The sequence below is a fragment of the Balaenoptera musculus genome, chromosome 4 (assembly GCF_009873245.2).
Source record: "Balaenoptera musculus isolate JJ_BM4_2016_0621 chromosome 4, mBalMus1.pri.v3, whole genome shotgun sequence".
NCBI classification, from domain to species: Eukaryota; Metazoa; Chordata; class Mammalia; order Artiodactyla; family Balaenopteridae; genus Balaenoptera; species Balaenoptera musculus.
In genome coordinates this window covers 78,286,193-78,305,233 of record NC_045788.1, presented here as the reverse complement: position 1 = coordinate 78,305,233, position 19,041 = coordinate 78,286,193, and the positions used below count along the sequence as shown (strand labels likewise).

Genomic DNA, 19,041 nt, shown 5'->3' with positions numbered 1-19,041 from the left:
CTGAAGGCTCAGATGATGGTTAGCATTTTTTAGCAATAAAGTATTTTCTAATTAAGGTATGTACATTGTTTTTTTAGACCTAATACTATTGCACACTTAATAGACCACAGTATAGTGTAAACATAACTTTTTCATGTACTGAAAACCAAAAAATTTTTGACTCGCTCTCGCTTTATTGCGATATTTGCTTTATTGTGGTGATCTGGATCTGTACCTGCAATATATTTGAGGTATGCCTCTGTATGACTTATGTTTTAACTCCCACATGGATTATTTTCTTTATATTTCTGTTGAAGAGAAGAGACTGAGGCAGGTTGGAATAGTTAGAGAATACTCTAAGATAGCATACAAACTAAAACTTCTCTAGCCAAGGTCTCTATTTACCCTTTGTTGCTAAATATAAAGGCTGGCTTTCAATTCTTATTGACCTTGAAAATTAGCGCCATACCATTTCCTCCTTGAAACACCATCCTATCCCTCTGGCTGTACCATTTCTATCTCTCAAGGATTCTTCTTTCCTTGGGTTTATACCTTGACTGTCCATGCTTCTTACTCCTTAATCTCTGGATACTCTGATCTACTTTATGGCTTCAGTTACCATCTATATGTTGTTGATTCTCATATCAAAATTTCTAGTCTTAAATTCCACTCTTGAGCTCTAAGCAGTTGTAATAAGTTGGCTTCTAACATATCCATTTTGATGGCCAGTGGGCAACGTAGATTCAGATATCCAAAGCAAGGTATCTTTATTTATCTTTCTTCAAGAAAGGTATCTTTCTCCCACAAAGAAAAGCAAACTTGTTCTTCCTCTTTCTTTATTTTGGTAAATAGTATTCTTGATCAGTTAAGCCAGAATATTTATGTTGATGCCCATTAGTCAAAGACCATCATGCCCACAGTGTACAAAATTGGGTTTGTTGATGCTTTCTGCAGCAAGGAAACCACACACCATAAGAAACCATGTGATATCTCAGCAAGACTATGCTGAACAAACTTAGAGAATATGGGCTTTTGTTAGATAATATTGGGGAGGATTCAGGGAACTGGTGGGGATTTGCTGTGGTTTAGGTACTATCAAGAAGTGAGGGTAATTCTATGATTGGATATCTTAATAAATCTTATCCCAGAGGTGAGAAGACCAGGGTGAGGCTAAAAGTGTAATTGGTGAAGAAGTAGCAGTCATTCGTGTTAGCTGGGGTTTTATGTGTGTGTGTGTGGTTGTGCAGAGACCTTGCTTTTGTCTATATTCAGACAGACTCAGATTGGCTTGGTTTTGCCTCACTTCCATCATGGTCTCAGAGGACCTTTTATCTGATGTTGGTGACCTGTGAGATTCCGTTTGGCAGAAAAGCATCACAGCCTAGCTATGAGTGCTAGGTTCCTTCTTAGCTATGAGGGGCTGCTTTTCTCTTTCTCACTTATTTGAAATAGATGTAAAAGATGAGGTAGCATATGGATAGCAGGAAGATAGATTAAGAGTGTTTAGACAGGGTATATGAACAAAGAATTTACTTGTGATTGGTTGTTTATGTTTGAGAGGCAATAAAGAAACTTATTCTGTTTGAAATATATCAGTAGAATCTAGTGTTAATGTTGAAGCAGAGATGTCTAGTTTGTTTATTCCTTACTAGGGGAAGAGGGGTTGGGGGTGGGGTTATGTGTCAGTCATATATTGGGCTATTTAAAACTAAATGTTTGCATACTTACTATGTGCCAGACACTAAGTACTTGTGTGATCTCTTTTAATCTCTTGGGTTAATTGGGTTAGAAAGGAAGGATGTATATCCCTTGCATTGGGAATAAGGACCAAACTGGAGATCCAAGTGGGGCTAGTGGTGTTAAGTAATATTTAAGAGTGTGAGTTTCATCATATTGGATTGGGTTTGAATCCTGCCATCACCTCCCAATTAGTAGTAATAAGATCTTGAGCAAGTTACTCAACCCCTTAGAACCTCTGTATTTTACAGATTTAAATGCGCAATAATAATAATACTGTCTTCAGATGACTGGCGATACTTGGTACTTAGTAAGCACTCGGTATACAATAGCAGCTTTTATTACTTTTCTCTTATTGGCTATGTGCCTTTGGACAAATCACAGAACTCAGATCCTCAGTTCTGATGTCATTTTACAGGATTGGTGTAGGGATCAAAAAGTGTAAATTGAAGCGCATTAGAAAGAAAGCACTTATACAAATAAAATAAATGTTAATGTCTAGTATATTGTCTCTCAAGTGTTTGAATTTACTTGACAAGTAAAGGACTGTGGTAGGGTTATGATGTTTTTGGATCAAGTTATACAGGATCTTGAATGTTAGGATGAGAAATTTAGATTTGATGCTGTGGACTTTAGAAGTTCAGCCATCAGATAGACTTTAGAGCAGGGGGATGAGATGATTCAAATGGTGGCCTAGGAAACTTGGAATTGGAGAGGGAGAGCCTAAAGGTTCAAAGACCAGATTTAGGAAGCTAAATTTCAGGCTAAGTAATGATGGCCCAGATTAGTGAAATAATAGTAGAAGTGAAAAATCTGTGATGTTTCTAAGGAATTACTACAATTTAATTATAAGTTGAATGTGAAGGCTGTAGAAATAACAATAAAGGCTTCTTGAACTTTAATTTTGGAAATGGATTGGTTAAAGTTATTTAGATGTAAATAGTTAATAGATTTGAAGAAATAACCTTGTTACAATGTACAGAATGACCAGAGACTTTTGGTTTTAGGTATTTATTTGACTTTCCCCATGACATAGATTCAAATGTGTACTGTGCAAAAAGAAAACTGTTGGAAAAGGATACAGGTTTCAGTGGTAAGCTGTAAAGAATTTGATTTTAAGTTAAAATAAGTATAGATATGATAGAAGTGTTGTGATTAAAATCTGTTTGCTGTGCTGCAGTTAGGGGTGAAATTACTTTGAAATGCTTCCAAAAATGATAGATGGATAGATATGTGATAAATCAAATATAGAAAAATGTTAATTGTAGAATCTCAGTGGTGGGCACATGGATGTTCACTGTAAACTAATCTTTTCCATGTTTTTGAAAGTTTTAATAATAAAATGTTGGAGGAAGAGTGAAGATATTAACTGTTTGCTACAGACTAGTCTTGAGAATTTCTCTTCCCTGACCTGAGACTTTTGTTTTCTCTATAGGAACTTTCCGCTGTACTTTTTGCCATACAGAGGTAGAAGAAGATGAATCAGCAATGCCCAAAAAAGATGCACGCACACTTTTGGCAAGGTTTAATGAACAAATTGAGCCCATTTATGCTTTGCTTCGAGAGACAGAGGATGTGAACTTGGCCTATGAAATACTTGAGCCAGAACCCACAGAAATACCAGCCCTGAAACAGAGGTGAGTGTAGGCCCTGTGCTCTTATCAAGAACACTTTTAAGCTTGCCCTTGTTTTAACTACCTGTACTTTGGAGAGCAGGATTGGGTAAGTAATTTACCAGGAGACTAAAAGCTATAAGATTATGTGGATTCTAAGCTCTGCCACACATGTCGTATTAACTTGTGCCTGTGATGAAATTTGTTTGTACTGAATGCAGTACAGTATGGGCGCTAGGCAAAAATCTTTAAATAGTCAGGTTTGACTTTTAAGTACTCAATCTGCTTGGGCCTACTGCAACTCAGCCAATTGTTAGTTAGTCCTAAATTGGTTATGCCTCTTGGGGATATCTGAATTTTCCTCGTCAAGTTCTGAAGCCTGAAGTTCTTTAAGGAATACAGCTTTCACTTTTTTTGTATGTTTGTTTTTGAAGTTTTTATCCACACATTTCTTGCCTTCCTTAGTTTTCAGTGCAACTTTCTTGGAAGTGAAGTATAGTGGGTGTTACCTATGGGTTAATACTTCTTACTGTGGCTCCCTATTTTTGTCAGTGTACCCTAATTTTTGAATTGCAGAGGCAGCCTTAATTTTGCCATGCCATAAAAAGTGGTTTTTCTTCTTTGAAAAGTATAAATGAGAATTGAGGTCAGGGAGTACTCTCCTATTCTTCCCTTTTTCTTTCTTCTTCCCAGTTTCAAGCTGAGGGCTTAGAGTTTATACCCATCTACTCCCTTCCATAGAACACAATAGTCCAAGTTGTAACTGTATAGATTTTGGGAGCACTCTTAGTATTTTGTGCCCTCTTGTACTGATGTTGCAGAAAAGCCAGTTCTGGGCAGTCCTGAGCAAATTGAATTTCTTTTTGGTGGTTAAAAACAATCCAGTTATACAGAAGGTTTTGTATCTGTACAAGTTATTGTGAATTTTCTTTTCTAGCATCTGTGTCAGTTAGGATGCCTTTATCTGTGATAACAGAAAACCAACTAGAAGTAGCTTGAACAGTAAGAAAAACTTTCTAGCATGACCAGAAGTTCTTAGGTAGCACAATTCAGAATTAATTCCACAGCTCAGTTACATCTTCAAGGATCTAGATTTGTTCCATATTTACTCTGCCGAACTTGGTCTGTTGGTTTTCCTCTTGGCACCACCAAGGGAGCTAGCCTAAGATGGCCATGTCTTTCTAGGTATCACATTTAGATGAAAATGTTCAAGCACAGAAAATGGACCATCCCTTCCTTGTGTCCTATTTTAAGATGGAAAAAAGCTTTCTCAGAGGGCCACCTTCATCCTACTGTACCCTCAATGTCTCGCTGACCAGAATTGCTTTATATGCTTATTTTAAACCAGCATCTCACAGAGGAAATGAGATCACATGATTGGTGCTTGGACTGGTTAAGGTTTACCTCCTAGGACTGGGGAAGGTGCCAGAGTCCTTTGGAGCAAATAGCCATCAATACTTGAATAAAATCAATAAGCAAAGAAGGAGAGGAGCCATAATTATAGGCAACCAATATCATCCACATTACAGATAGCCTTAAATTTTTCTTACTGGTCCTTGGTCTCTTATCAAGAATTTATTTGTTATATCTTTTTGTGCATTTAAATAATACTGTAACCCTGTCACAGAAGCCTGTGAGGGAAATTGATTTTACAAAAATACATACCTTTCTAAGCTTATGGGTTATTTCATATTGAAGTGTGTTTAGACATTTTCTCTGATTGCTTTCTATACAATATAATACTATTTATGAATTATATTTGTGTTTCCTCTTCTAACTATAGCTATCTTCTTGTTTATTAAGATCCTTCCCCTCTACAGTAGCATTCATTCACCACCACCACTGGCATTCTACCTCTGTTGTTCCACACCTACCACAGTCTGCCTCCCATTCCAGGATCTTCATTTAGGTATCCCTCACTCCATGCTGGAGATAAGTCTGAGCCAGATGTCCAACAGCAGCTCACTATATCAAATCACCTGCTTCTCATTAGGTAGGCATGATGGTGACTCAAAGGATGAAGAAGAATCAGGAAATACAGGAAATAAACTAATCAGGAAAGAGGCTACTCAACAGTTTGGTCACTAAGAAGAAAGGGGAAAATGGAGGCAGGCAAGAAAGATTGAATGGTCTCCCTGGACTTCCAGCCAGAACAAAATATAACTGCTTGTACGTGGTCAGGAGAAAGACCAGTAGAGCTAGGTTAGAAGGTGTTACCCTGGCTGAGATAGCCTCACCAAGCATTTGACAAGCTCCACCGCTTGGATATAACGTCCTGAAAGTGGTATTGATTTAGCCTTTCTGTACTATAGGATCCATTTCAGAGCACAGCAGTCCTGTAGTAGCCATCCTGCCCCAGTACAAGAAAAGAAAAACATCAATAGAGTTGTATGGGGGCTCATAGACAAGAGTAATTCATTAATTAAAAAAAAAAAGCAGCATGATTGTTTGGTTACTGATATGTAACCAATTAAATTCCCTAGAACAGGAACCAGAGGCTGCCGTTGCAGGACTGTCAGTAGATTTAACCCAAGAGCTGATGGACAGTTTCTGCCTTTCAGCAAGTCAACCCACTGGTGATATTTAAAGTCTTCCTATTCTTCTTAAATGGAATTTCTTTCCAGTAACCTCTCCTTTTCCATCATCTCTTATTTAGCATTCACCTTAAAGATCTTTAAAATTTTATTTATTTTTGAAATAATATTCCTCCCTCACCCCTGAGTAAGTTATATCTTTTAAAATTCTAAAATTTCTTAAATAATGTAAAAAGATTCAAAACTAAATTGTTACTTTTGTCATCTTTAAGTGAAATGTGCACATTCTCTCCATAGAAGAAATTTAAATATGCAGAAGGAGTGAACTCTGGTGTCTCTCATCTAAATTTTCTTTAGTGTCACATTTGCTGATGATTTAATTTGACTGTGTATGTGGTGAAGGTAGAAATAAAATCTGTGTAGTCAACTCTCCATGGTAAAAATTATCTTTTAAAAAAAATTCTTCCAAATTAAAAAATTTGTTTAACTTGTGGTGAGATCTCTCCTGCCTCAGGGAATTCCCTGGTGGTCCAGTTGTTAGGACTCTGCTTTTTCTGCCGAGGGCACAGGTTCGATCCCTAGTCCGGGAACTAAGATTCTGCAAGCCACATGGCGTGGCCAAAAAAACAAAACAAAACAAAACTCTCCTGCCTCAAACTGGAATAAAACCAATCTTGAGTTTCTATAATGGAATACTGAAAACAAAAGACTTTTTAAAAATGGTCTCATGCTAACATTTATTTGAATTGTCCTGTTCTTTTTCTCTATTCTTATTCTTCTCTACTCAAAGTACTGAACACTTGCTAACCTTTGGAAGATAGTCTTCAGAGTTAATGCTAAATATACAGCATAGATGAAAACTATGTGTTCAAGATGATATAGAGAAACAATAGCTTCAGAAAGAGTGAGTGAATCATTTAAGATTCTGGGTGAAGGAGAGATGAATAAGGACAGGATGTAGTTATCCAGGTCAGAACTAGAGAAACATTGAGTGGGTGGAAAGAGACAGAAAAGGCATCTGGCTAGCTCAGGGAGACACATGTGGGCGCAGACAAGCATACAGAACAGGCTCAGCACAACAAGATAAGAACGTTAGCTGAAGATAGAAGAGACATTAAAAGGAGTCAACGAGACAACTGGGTGAGAGAGGAGAGACTAGAATGTAGAGTGAGCACAGAAACATGAAAACACAGATCAGGCCAAGAGAGAAGGGAAAACTGAATGCTTGAGAGAAAGCAAAAATCAAAAAGACAACTTAAACCAGACTAAGCACAGTCATATTATAGTGAAGCCTTTTAGAAGACAACATGGAAGATAGAAAAGGAATGACTAGGGACAGATATGGATTAAATTGAGACAAATGTAGTAAATAATGCAAAAAGTAACATTAGATGAATGCAGAAAGGAATAAAAGGTAGAGAGAAACCAGTTATTTCCAGCTGTAACATAAGACTTTAAAATATAGTAAGACAAATAGATAGATTGGGTACAGAGAGATGGCCTTGTAGGCCTAGACTCAGAGTGGGCCAGCAAATAACTGATGAAAAAGCTATAGGAAAGAGTGATTTACAAAGCAGCCCTGGTACAGCTAAAGGCAGTAGTTACAAGGCATGGATTAAGTGACCAGATCAGCATGGTTTGTACAACTAGAGAGGGTGCATTTTTTTGATAGAAAAAGTGGCAGTGGGTCTGTAGATATCCAGAGGCAGAACAGGAGGGAGGGATGGGATGAACCCAAGATTACCTCCAGAGGTTGGTCAGAAACACAGTATTCTCAGGGAGAGATGTAATGGGCCAATCAGATATGTGGATAGTAGTATACATCAGAGAAATCTCAACTAAACATGAGACAAAACTCAAGTAGATGTGAGTGGGCCCAGGAAGAAATGAGGAGCAATGGAGTAAGCAGATATGAAGTAGGACCAAAGAGAAGGAAAAACAGTGAATGGCTTCTGAGAGAGAAAACTGATACAGAACTTAAAGACAAATGAAGAAATATTGCTTAGGCTCAGAATGAGACAGCACACTACACAGGAGACAGTCCAGGATTCATGGAAAAGATTTAGGAAAAATGGCAGAGAAGTAAAGGAGAAACATAGGGCCAAGAAAATCAGTCAGCAGACACAGAAAGGAACACAGCAAAAGGTATGGAGAAAGATACAGAGCAGGTACTAAGTAAGCAGGTAGTTCATGAAATATGAAGATAGTTTATGCAATAAAAGAACTGTCTAAACAGAAAAGGAGGGACAGTCATGCCTAGAACTTGATGCAGAAAAGCATCAGTAGCAGGCAAAGAAAGACAAAGTGTGAGCTTAGACACACAGAAAATCAGGTATATTCAAAAGAATGTGGAGTACATTGAAAGTGAAACAATCAGATAAAACGGGGAGCAGCAGAAAGACTGAAAACTCATAGAGATGAGGAAACATTAAGTGACTAGAGAAAGATAAGGAATGATCCAACCTGGAACAGACTAAGAAGATCATGGGTAGTAGAAGTAAAAGGCAAAACAAAATAGACTCAGAAATAGATCATGGTTGCTGTGGGGTAGAAATAATGGTTGGGCCTGGATATGGAGAGTCAGCATAGGTGCAGAGATGGACAGATACAAGTTGAAAAGAAGCTGATCTCTGCATAAAGATTTGCCTTATTTGGTGAGTCGCAGAGTATTAATTCTGAGTTGAAGTCTGGCTTTGTAGAATACTATTCTAGCTTCTCAGCACACAAAAGAAAGGGAAAAGTCCACAGAACTACTTTGAATTCTTCTGGGCTGAGCTGAGAGCATGCTTTTTAAAATATAACATGTGTTTTGTTTTGTTTGGGGTTTTTGTTTTGTTTTTAAACAAAATACTCATCAAAGATGTTCCTGGGAGAGATTTTTGCCAGACTAGTGTCTTTAAGTGGATTATGTCACTATTTCATTCTCCCCTCTCTCTAAGTAGACATATTTAAACATCTTAATCTGTACAACGTCAATCATTTATATACACCAGAGGATTCAGTGTTTGAGGAACTTAAATATAAATATGATGTGTTGTTCTAACCAATGTAACTTTCACCCTGGGGTATAAGAGCAGATTTTCCAGAATTATGAAAGCATGTGTGCATGATTGCTAGATAGAATTTATGTGTAATTCTTCAGTAACTACTTCCCCAGCTCCCCTTCTTTTCTAGCACCAAGACTTCAAGTTTTCTTCTTCCCTTCCTCCTCTAATCTTTTTATTTAGCAAGGACCGTGCAGCAACTGCTGCTGCAGCTGCTGGCCTGGCAGGTGGGCACCACCGGGAAACATGGGCCACCAAGGGTCCCTCTTATGAGGACTTATACACTCAGAATGTTGTCATTAACATGGATGACCAAGAAGATCTTCATCGAGCCTCACTGGAGGGGAAATCTGCCAAAGAGAGACCTATCTGGTTAAGAGAGAGCACTGTCCAAGGAGCATATAGTTCTGAAGAGATGAAAGAAGGTAAGAGTAGAAGAAGTAAGATGAATATGTCTTGGGTATGGTAGAAAATGAACTTGCCTTAGGAAATCACCTGGGCAATTCTTAGTTTTATTGGAAACCCACTGTGTCTGTTTTATAAAACAATTGCATTATAGCAGGAAGTAAATTGAGCAATAAGCATTAAAACCAACCAGTAGACTTGTATTAAACTTCAACTTAGTTGAAAAAACAGACAGCTTTTTAAATTTCCATTTTAGATTTGAGAAATTGTCATTTCTTTTTGTTAATTTCTTGAAAAAGTACTCTTGTGTTCAAAGTGGCCAAATTCATTTCTTCTTTAATCTTCTGTTGCTCTAACTTGCATGCATTTTTGTTTCTTTGAATTAGGAACCATAACTATATACTAGTCCAAACTATTTATGTTGTCTCCTCATAAATACCGAGGAGATGTGCTACTTGAAATATATAAAAAGATACCAAATGAGTAAAGACAAGGATTCTCACCATCCAAGAAGATTGGCAAAACTTTATACTAGAAGATTTTGGAAATCTCTGTGAGCCCTGAAAGGTTAAGGATTATATAATAATCAGAAGCTTGAGAACTGCACGATTTTACTTTTTAAATTTTAGTCTCGAATTACTGGATTCAGAGACTGGGTGATGATGGTTTAAGACTAGGTAGAAAATGGGAGACTAAAACTGGATAAGTATTGCTCAGAAACTGGGAAACAGAGGTGAAAGAGGGAGTCTTTACCTCTGGTTAGATTTCATCAGCATTAGAACCTACCCACCCCTATTCCTAGGATATGTATCATTGCCAACATATCACTTGAGTCTGTTTCTTTGATACTAAAGAATCATCAGTAATTAAAAACCACTTGTTTTTTGACTTTTTTTTCTAACCTCTTTTCCCTTCATAATTAGCATTTCTTTACTGTGTATGCTAAGAATTGTAAAAGTAGTGTGGAGTTGCGTAGTCATGGTAAAAGCAGATGTGTGATTCTCTACTGTGATTCTCTTTGGTGTTTTAATTCCAACCAGAAAAAAGTTTTCCTTGGCAATCATACTTTACTCTCCCTCCTTCCCACTGATTACCTTGGCTATGAGGTTTAGTTATTTTGGTGCATATTGGTTTAGATTACATAGTAGTTAGGCTGTCAACTATTTAATAGGTTCGTTTTCCCCAACTTGGCTTCTTGCCTGTTCTTGAAGCAACCAAGCCTTTTTTTCTGTGAACTTAGGAACAAAATCGAATGAAATAAAACTATTGTTAGCCAGTATTGTATACAGTTAGGCTCATATGTTTAACAGTCAGTGTTTATAATTCCTAGAATGGTACAACTTGAATCATAAGGGCTTTAAATAAGTCATCTAGTCTACCCTGTTCCCTTTTGTGACTATTTCCTTCTGTGTATAAAATAGGATATGCTTTTATGTCTAAATTTGTCTTCATTAGGTTTTATTATAGTTGAATAGGCTCTATCCAGTGAATGTGTGAAGTGACTCTTATTTGTCCTACACTTAATTTTCCTCAGAGTTCAAGTTATTTTAACATCTTTCAGAATTTTATAGACTTCAGTCATGTCCTTATTACTCTACTGAAAGTTCTAATTCCTTTTGATTCTACTTTCCTTACAAAGCGTTCTCTTCCCCCAAGCCATCTCCACCTACAGTTTTTGTCTTATTTTAATTATCTTTTTCTGGACCATCTCCAATTGTAATATACTTTACTTAAGACCTAGTGACCAGAACAATACATGTTATTTATGCATGAATTTATCATTAACTATTTGAGTTTTATCTCAAATATCCTTCTAGTTTTTACATGGCAGTTTATTGCTTTGCTTCTGGAAGCATATTAAGACCAACAACTTTAGAATTATGTGCCGAGATTTTTTTCAGACTCTCTCCTGCCCTTTATCTGATAGCTTGGATAAGGTTTTTTAGTATATTTTAGATTATTTTTCTATAGGCAGATTTTCTTACACTTGCCAATAATTAAATAGATCTGCCACTTTTCTGCCCACTTATACAACCTTCAGCTCTTCCTATATTTTTTTGCTATCAGTTTGGCCTTTAAGAACCCAGAATTGCTTAGCATCATCAGTGAACTTGACAGTTTCCCAGGACACATCTTCTTCGTAATTTATAACTCTATTAAATAAGACTGTTCCTAGAACTAGTGTTTCTACCTTACCATCTAGAGATTTGTTCATTTATCCTTATTTTTTGTTTTCTGTCTTCATCTGTAACAGAATAATTCTTTTTTTGGCTAAATCTCTCAAGAACCTTGTCAGAAATCTTTTAGATATGACTTCATTTAGTTTACAAAACTAAATTGCTTTTCCTCTAATTTTATATTTACTTTAAACATTATTCAAAATACTATGTTGGTAATATTAAGGTATTTGGAAAATTCTTTTAGAAGTGTATAGTCTTAGAGACTTGCATACATTCTTTGTCTTTTTTTCCTTTTGAAATACTGCATTGGTAATAAGGGCTCTAAGGAGGAGGTTCAGCCTTTGGCACTATTTTAAAATGGTTAAGTTTGATTTTAACCCTCATTTTTACATCAATGTTATCAAAAGCCTGTTTTCTCTGATCTAAACTTTTAACTTCTCAATTCCTGTTTCCCTTTCTCTCTCTTATGTGCCCAATATCTTATCTCAGGAGTTCTATACTTTCTAAAATGTCCAGGGTTACAACTAATTCATTCTAATATGTTAATGAGAAGATACTTTCACTTCATCCATGGCCAGAATTGGTCATTTCTGGGTCTTCTCTTGATAATAAGTAACACTAATCTAAGTGCCAGGCCTTCACAAATATTCACTTAATACCCACAATAATCCAGTGAGGTAGATACTGTTTTTCCCCCTTTTTGTACTTGAGAAAATTGAAGCAGAAAAAGATGAAGTAACTTGACCAAAATCATACAGCTAATAAGTGTTAACAGTCAGGATTTGAATCAAAGAGTCAGGTTTCAATCAACATTTTAAATTCTTTTATGTATTTAAATGGCATTATATTTTGTATTATTTTCAGAATACAAATGTTTTTCTTAAATTCTTCATCTGTAATATGTACACAAAATGATAGGAGGTGTGTGGTGGGAGAAGTTTCATTTCTGATACTAGATTCCTAGATAAACAGTTCAAAGTACACTTAATTTGCTTCAGGAAAATAAAACTGCCATTTATTCACTCATTCATCAAATATTTATTCAGTGCCTAACAAGCAATAGGCACTATTCTGGGTGCATGGGATATATCACTGAATAAAAAAGGTAAATATCTGTTGTGGAGAACCTACAGCTGTGGAAAGCAGGTGACAAAGACAGTAGACATAAATTATTATGTTAGAAAATAAATGCTATGGGGAAGAAAATAGAGCATTGGGAATATAGAGGTAGGGATGAATTGAAAGAAGGTGAAATCTGAGTGAAGACATGAAAGATGCAAGGGGGTATGGATACCTAGAGGAAAAATATCCCAGGCAAAGGAAACTAGCAGTGCAAAGGCCCTGAGGTAGGAGTGTGTGTGTGGTGTGTACAGGGAATACCATGGAGGCCACTGTGACAGGAGCAGAATGATCAAGGGATAAGAGAAGGGATAAGTAGGTGGGCAGGAGGAGTTCAGATGATGTAGGACTTTATATGCCATTGTAAGGCCTTTGGCTTTTACTCTGAGCAAGGTGAGGAGCCGTATTTTGATGTCCTATTATGCCAGCTACAAAATTGGTCCTTCATAGACATTATTTCATGTTCTTATCCAGAGCCCTACAAGATAGATGCTTTTATTATCCCATCTTACAGAAAAAGGTACCAAAGTTTAGAGACTAAATAACTTGCCTAAAGTGTTACAGCTTGCATGTGGAAGAACCAGGATTCAGATCCAAGCCATATATTTCTTAAAACCCATGTACAGTTGACCCTTGAACAGTGCAGGGATTAATCTGAGTATAACTTAAATTCATGGTTTCTCCACCTCCATGGGTTCAACCAACCATGGATCATGTAGTACTGTAGTATTTACTATTGGAAAAAAAAAAAAAATCCATGTATACATGGACCTGCACAGTTCAAACCCACATTGTTCAAGGGTCAACTGTACTTAACCATTACGCTACTTAAGTTCCAGTTTGTGAGAAACATTTTGAATATCTTATGGACAGTAACTCGAAAAATGGAACTAGTGAAGTCTGTGTTATTTTATAATATTATCCTATATTTAAATATAATATATTAAAATATTATATATTTTATTAGTTATAAAGGAATGCCTTTTATATTTAAGGATATTGACTTTCTGGTTTTTTTTCCTTCCAGGTGGCTTAGATATAGACTCGTTTCAGGAGCGTGAGGAAGGCCGTGCGGGGCCAGATGATAATGAGGAGGTCATGCGAGCACTGCTCATTCATGAGAAGAAGACCCCCTCTGCCACAGCAGGCTCAGTGGGGGCGGCTGCTCCTGTGACCACTGCCAATGGCAGTGACTCTGAGAGTGAGACCAGTGAGTCAGATGATGACTCTCCACCCTGTGCTACAGCTGTGGCTGCACATCATAGGGAAGAGGATGAGGAGGATGATGAATTTGAGGAAGTAGCAGATGACCCCATTGTCACGGTGGCTGGCCGTCCGTTCTCCTACAGCGAAGTGAGCCAGAAGCCAGAGCTGGTGGCCCAAATGACACCAGATGAAAAGGAAGCGTACATAGCAATGGGACAACGCATGTTTGAGGACCTCTTTGAGTGAGCTTTCCCTACCTTTTCCTCCTTTCTCTAATGCGCATTTCAAAAAGAAATTCCCTACCTTTGAAGAAGAGTGTTCAGTGGCCTTCTGCCTCTCTTGATGTAAGTCAACTGTTAATCTTGTGCAAAGAGTAATGCGAGAGAGAGAAAGTTTGATTTCTATGCCAGAAACTTCCCCACGAGGTAGGTTGGCTATAAGCATACCCTTTCCTATTACTACAGTATTAGTATTTTGCTGTATTCCCTTATCTCATCTTTTTCCTTTCCCTTTTAAGACACATTTTTCTCCCTTCTGAAATGAGTGAGAGAAGTCTATAGGTAAATTCTTCATGTCTGCCTGTAGAAGCCCACTTTGATAGGTTACAGTAATTCATTGATCACATCCTTTTTATTTATTCTGACCAAGCATTCCAAACAACTCCTGATATTGCTGCCAACCAAGCAGCTTGGCAACAGGCAAATCATTGATGAAGGAAAAAAAAAATCTTAAAGCTTCATATTGCTTCACAGTTTAGGATGAAGTCAGTTTGTAAGGGGAGGTGGGAGTGTGTGTGGAAGAAGGATGGTTATGCGTAAATCTCATGATTAATATCTAAACCAAAATTGGTGTCTTTAGAACTGACTTGACTGACAGATATTATTGTTGTGCTTAATGCCTTTTGGTTTGTATGTTGGATAATAGAAAACAGAAAGTGTGTTTGGTAAGCCCTTAGGAAGAAATTAGAGAAAAAACACGGACTTAGGATAAGGAGTCCATGTAAATGGTTGAAGAGTGGAGAGCATTGGGAACAGTACCTTTTAACATTGTCTGAGTTTGTGCTGATTTGGAAATCCTTTATATAAAGCTGAGACTGGTCCCCTTCTTTTTCAGTTCTTCCACAGAGCTATAAATTGTTTAAAGAGGCCATTCCAGCAGAAATCAGCATATAACAATTGATTACTCCTCTCTCTTTTTTTTTTCTCTCAACATTATTGAAGGCCTTGTCTCTTTTGATTCTTGTCAGGCAAGGTATTTGAGAGTGCATCCAGTATATCACTGAGCATTGTAACCTCAAGGAAAATACTTTATTTTTGGTTCTGATATGTAGCATGGTATTATTCCTTAAGGCAGAACTTTAAAGAACTTTCATACAAGGGTCTACAACAATTGTATTTTTTATAATATTTTCCCTTGCATTGTCATTTTAAGTATTTATCATTTTATAGTACATGTGTAAAGTTGAGATAGATTTTAAACATCTGAGCCTTGTATAAAGTAATGATTCATTTACCTGGGTTGTATTATGATTGAATATTGACAATAAATCTATTTTATACTGACTGAAATTTGTTAATCTAGCTCTGTAACATCTTGGAGCATAATTAAAGTGAATACTCTTCCCATTTAAAAAAGAGTGTTTCAGAATTTTTTCTCTTATTCGTCATGTTTCAAATAATAGATGCAATTTTATGTAGTCTAAACTTTTTCTGGCAATAAGTTGCCTTAAGAATGACTTTATGGGAGGAGCTTCAAGGTGGCAGAAGAGTAAGACGTGAAGATCACCTTCCTTCCCACAAATACATCAGAAATACATCTACATGTGGAACAACTCCTACAGAACACCTGCTGAACGCAGGCAGAAGACCTCAGACCTCCCAAAAGGCAAGAAACTCCCCACGTACCTGGGTAGAGCAAAAGAAAAAAGAAAAAACAGAGACAAAAGAATAGGGATGGGACCTGCACCAGTGGGAGGGAGCTGTGAAGGAGGAAAGCTTTCCACACACTAGGAAGCCCCTTCGCGAGTGGAGACTGCAGGTGGCAGAGGGGGGAAGCTTCGGAGCCGCGGAGGAGACTGCAGTAAAAGGGGTGCGGAGGGCAAAGCGGAGAGATTCCCGCACAGAGGATCGCTGCTGACCAGCACTCACCAGCCCGAGAGGCTTGTCTGCTCACCCGCCGGGACGGGTGGGGACTGGAAGCTGAGGCTCGGCCTTCGGTCAGATCCCAGGGAGAGGACTGGGGTTGGCGGCGTGGACACAGCCTGAAGGGGGCTAGTGCGCCACAGCTAGCCGGAAGGGAGTCTGGGAAAAAGTCTGGAGCTGCTGAAGAGACAAGAGACTTTTTCTTGCCTCTTTGTTTCCTGGTGCGCGAGGAGAGGGGATTAAGAGCGCCGCTTAAAGGAGCTCGAGAGACAGGCGCAAGCTGCGGCTATCAGCACGGACCCCAGAGACGGGCATGAGACCCTAAGGCTGCTGCTGCAGCCACCAAGAAACCTGTGTGCAAACACACGTCACTATCCACACCTCCCCTCTTGGGAGCCTCTGCAGCCCACCAATGCCAGGGTCCTGTGATCCAGGGACAACTTCCCTGGGAGAACGCACTGCGCGCCTCAGGCTGGTGCAACGTTACGCTGGCCTCTGCTGCTGCAGACTCGCCCCACATCCGTACCCCTCCCTCTCCCCGGCCTGAGTGAGCCAGAGCCCCCGAATCAGCTGCTCCTTTAACTGCGTCCTGTCTGAGCAAAGAACAGACGCCCTCAGGCGGCCTACACGCAGAGGCGGGGCCAAATCCAAAGCTGAACCCCGGGAGCTGAGCGAACAAAGAAGAGAAAGGGAAATTTCTCCCGGCAGCCTCAGGAGCAGTGGATTAAATCTACACAATCAACTTGATGTGCCCTGCATCTGTGGAATACATGAATAGACAACAAATCATCCCAAATTGAGGAGGCTTTGGGAGCAACGATATATATATTTTTTCCCCTTTTGTCTTTCTGTGAGTGTGTATGTGTATGCTTCTGTGTGTGATTTTGTCTGTATAGCTTTGCTTTTACCATTTGTCCTAGGGTTCTGTCCAGTTTTTTTTTTTTTTAATTAAAAATTTTTTTTCTTAATAATTATTTTTTTTAATAACGATTTTATTTTACTTTATTTTATTTTATCTTCGTCTTTCTTTCTTTCTTTTTTTCTCCCTTTTATTCTGAGCCATGTGAAGGACAGGCTCTTGGTACTCCAGCCAGGCGTCAGGGCTGTGCCACTGAGGTGGGAGAGCCAAGTTCAGGACACTGGTCCACAAGAGACCTCCCAGTTCCACTAATATCAAATGGCGAAAATCTCCCAGAGATCTCATCTCAATGCCAAGACCCACCTCCACTCAACGACCAGTAAGCTACAGTGCTGGACACCCTATGCCAAACAACTAGCAAGACAGGAACACAACCCCATCCATTAGCAGAGAGGCTGCCTAAAATCATACTAAGGCCGCACTAGTCCCCTCCACCAGGAACCCTACACAACCCACTGAACCAACATTAGCCGCTGGGGACAGACACCAAAAACAATGGAAACTACAAACCTGCAGCCTGCGAAAAGGAGACCCCAAACACAGTAAGTTAAGCAAAATGAGAAGACAGAGAAACACACAGCAGATGAAGGAGCAAGGCAAAAACCCACCAGACGTAACAAATGAAGAGGAAATACGTAGTCTACCTGAAAAAGAATTCAGAGTAATGATAGTAAAGATGATCCAAAATCTTGGAGATAAAATGGAGAAAATATAAGAAACCTTTAACAAGGACCTAGAAGAACTAAAGAGCAAACAAACAGTGATGAACAACACAATAAATGAAATTAAAAATTCTCTAGAAGGGATCAATAGCAGAATAACTGAGGCAGAAGGATGGATAAGTGACCTGGAAGATAAAAGAGTGGAAATAACTACTGCAGAGCAGAATAAAGAAAAAAGAATGAAAAGAAGACAGTCTCAGAGAATTCTGGAACAACATTAAACGGGCCATCATTCAAATTATAGGGGTCCCAGAAGAAGAAGAGAAAAAGGGACTGAGAAAATATTTGAAGAGATTATAGTTGAAAACTTCCCTAATATGGGAAAGGAAATAGTTAATCAAATCCAGGAAGCACAGAAAGTCCCATACAGGATAAATCCAAGGAGAAACATGACAAGACATATATTAATCAAACTATCAAAAATTAAATACAAAGAAAAAATATTAAAAGCAGCAAGGGAAAAACAACAAATAACACATAAGGCAATCCCCATAAGGTTAACAGCTGATCTTTCAGTAGAAAGCCAGAAGGGAGTGGCAGGACATATTTAAAGTGATGAAGGAGAAAAACCTACAACCAAGATTACTCTACCCAGCAAGGATCTCATTCAGATTTGATGGAGAAATTAAAACCTTTACACACAAGCAAAAGTTAAGAGAATTCAACACCACCAAACCAGCTTTACAACAAATGCTAAAGGAACTTCTCTAGACAGGAAACACAAGAGAAGGAAAAGACCTACAATAATAAACACAAAACAATTAAGAAAACGGGAATAGGAACATACATATCGATAATTACCTTAAATGTAAATGGATTAAATACTCCAACCAAAAGACATAGATTGGCTGAATGGATACAAAAACAAGACCTGTATATATGCTGTCTACAAGAGACCCACTTCAGACCTAGGGACACATACAGATTGAAAGTGAGAGGATGGAAAAAGATATTCCATGCAAATGGAAATCAAAAGAAAGCTGGAGTAGCAATCAGACAAAATAGACTTTAAAACAAAGACTATTACAAGAGACAAAGAAGAACACTACATAATGATCAAGGGATCAATCCAAGAAGAAGGTATAACAATTGTAAATATTTATGCACCCAACATAGGAGCACCTCAATACATAAGGCAAATACTAACAGCCATAAAAGGGGAAATCGACAGTAACAAAATCATAGTAGGGTACTTTAACACCCCACTTTCACCAATAGACAGATCATCCAAAATGAAAATAATTAAGGGAACACAAGCTTTAAATGATATATTAAACAAGATGGACTTAATTGATATTTATAGGACATTCCATCCAAAAACAACAGAATACACTTTCTTCTCAAATGCTCATGGAACATTCTCCAGGATAGATCATATCTTGGATCACAAATCAAGCCTTGGTAAATTTAATAAAATTGAAATCGTATCAAGTAACTTTTCC

At 38.0% G+C, this 19,041-nt stretch overlaps 1 protein-coding gene across 5 annotated transcripts in view; it reads left to right on the top strand.

Annotated features, from left to right (window-relative positions):
• Positions 1–19,041, top strand: part of GTF2E1 (general transcription factor IIE subunit 1) — a 54,508-nt gene that overhangs the window by 25,361 nt on the left and 10,106 nt on the right. For 4 of the 5 annotated variants that reach the window (XM_036851772.1, XM_036851773.1, XM_036851775.1 and 1 more), the window contains 3 exons: positions 3,152–3,353; positions 9,091–9,332; positions 13,639–14,059. In XM_036851772.1, coding sequence (XP_036707667.1) covers positions 3,152–3,353; positions 9,091–9,332; positions 13,639–14,059 — 865 coding nt within the window. Of the gene's footprint in view, positions 1–3,151; positions 3,354–9,090; positions 9,333–13,638; positions 15,380–19,041 lie in introns of those variants that run through there. The other variant, XM_036851776.1, reaches the window with a different exon arrangement.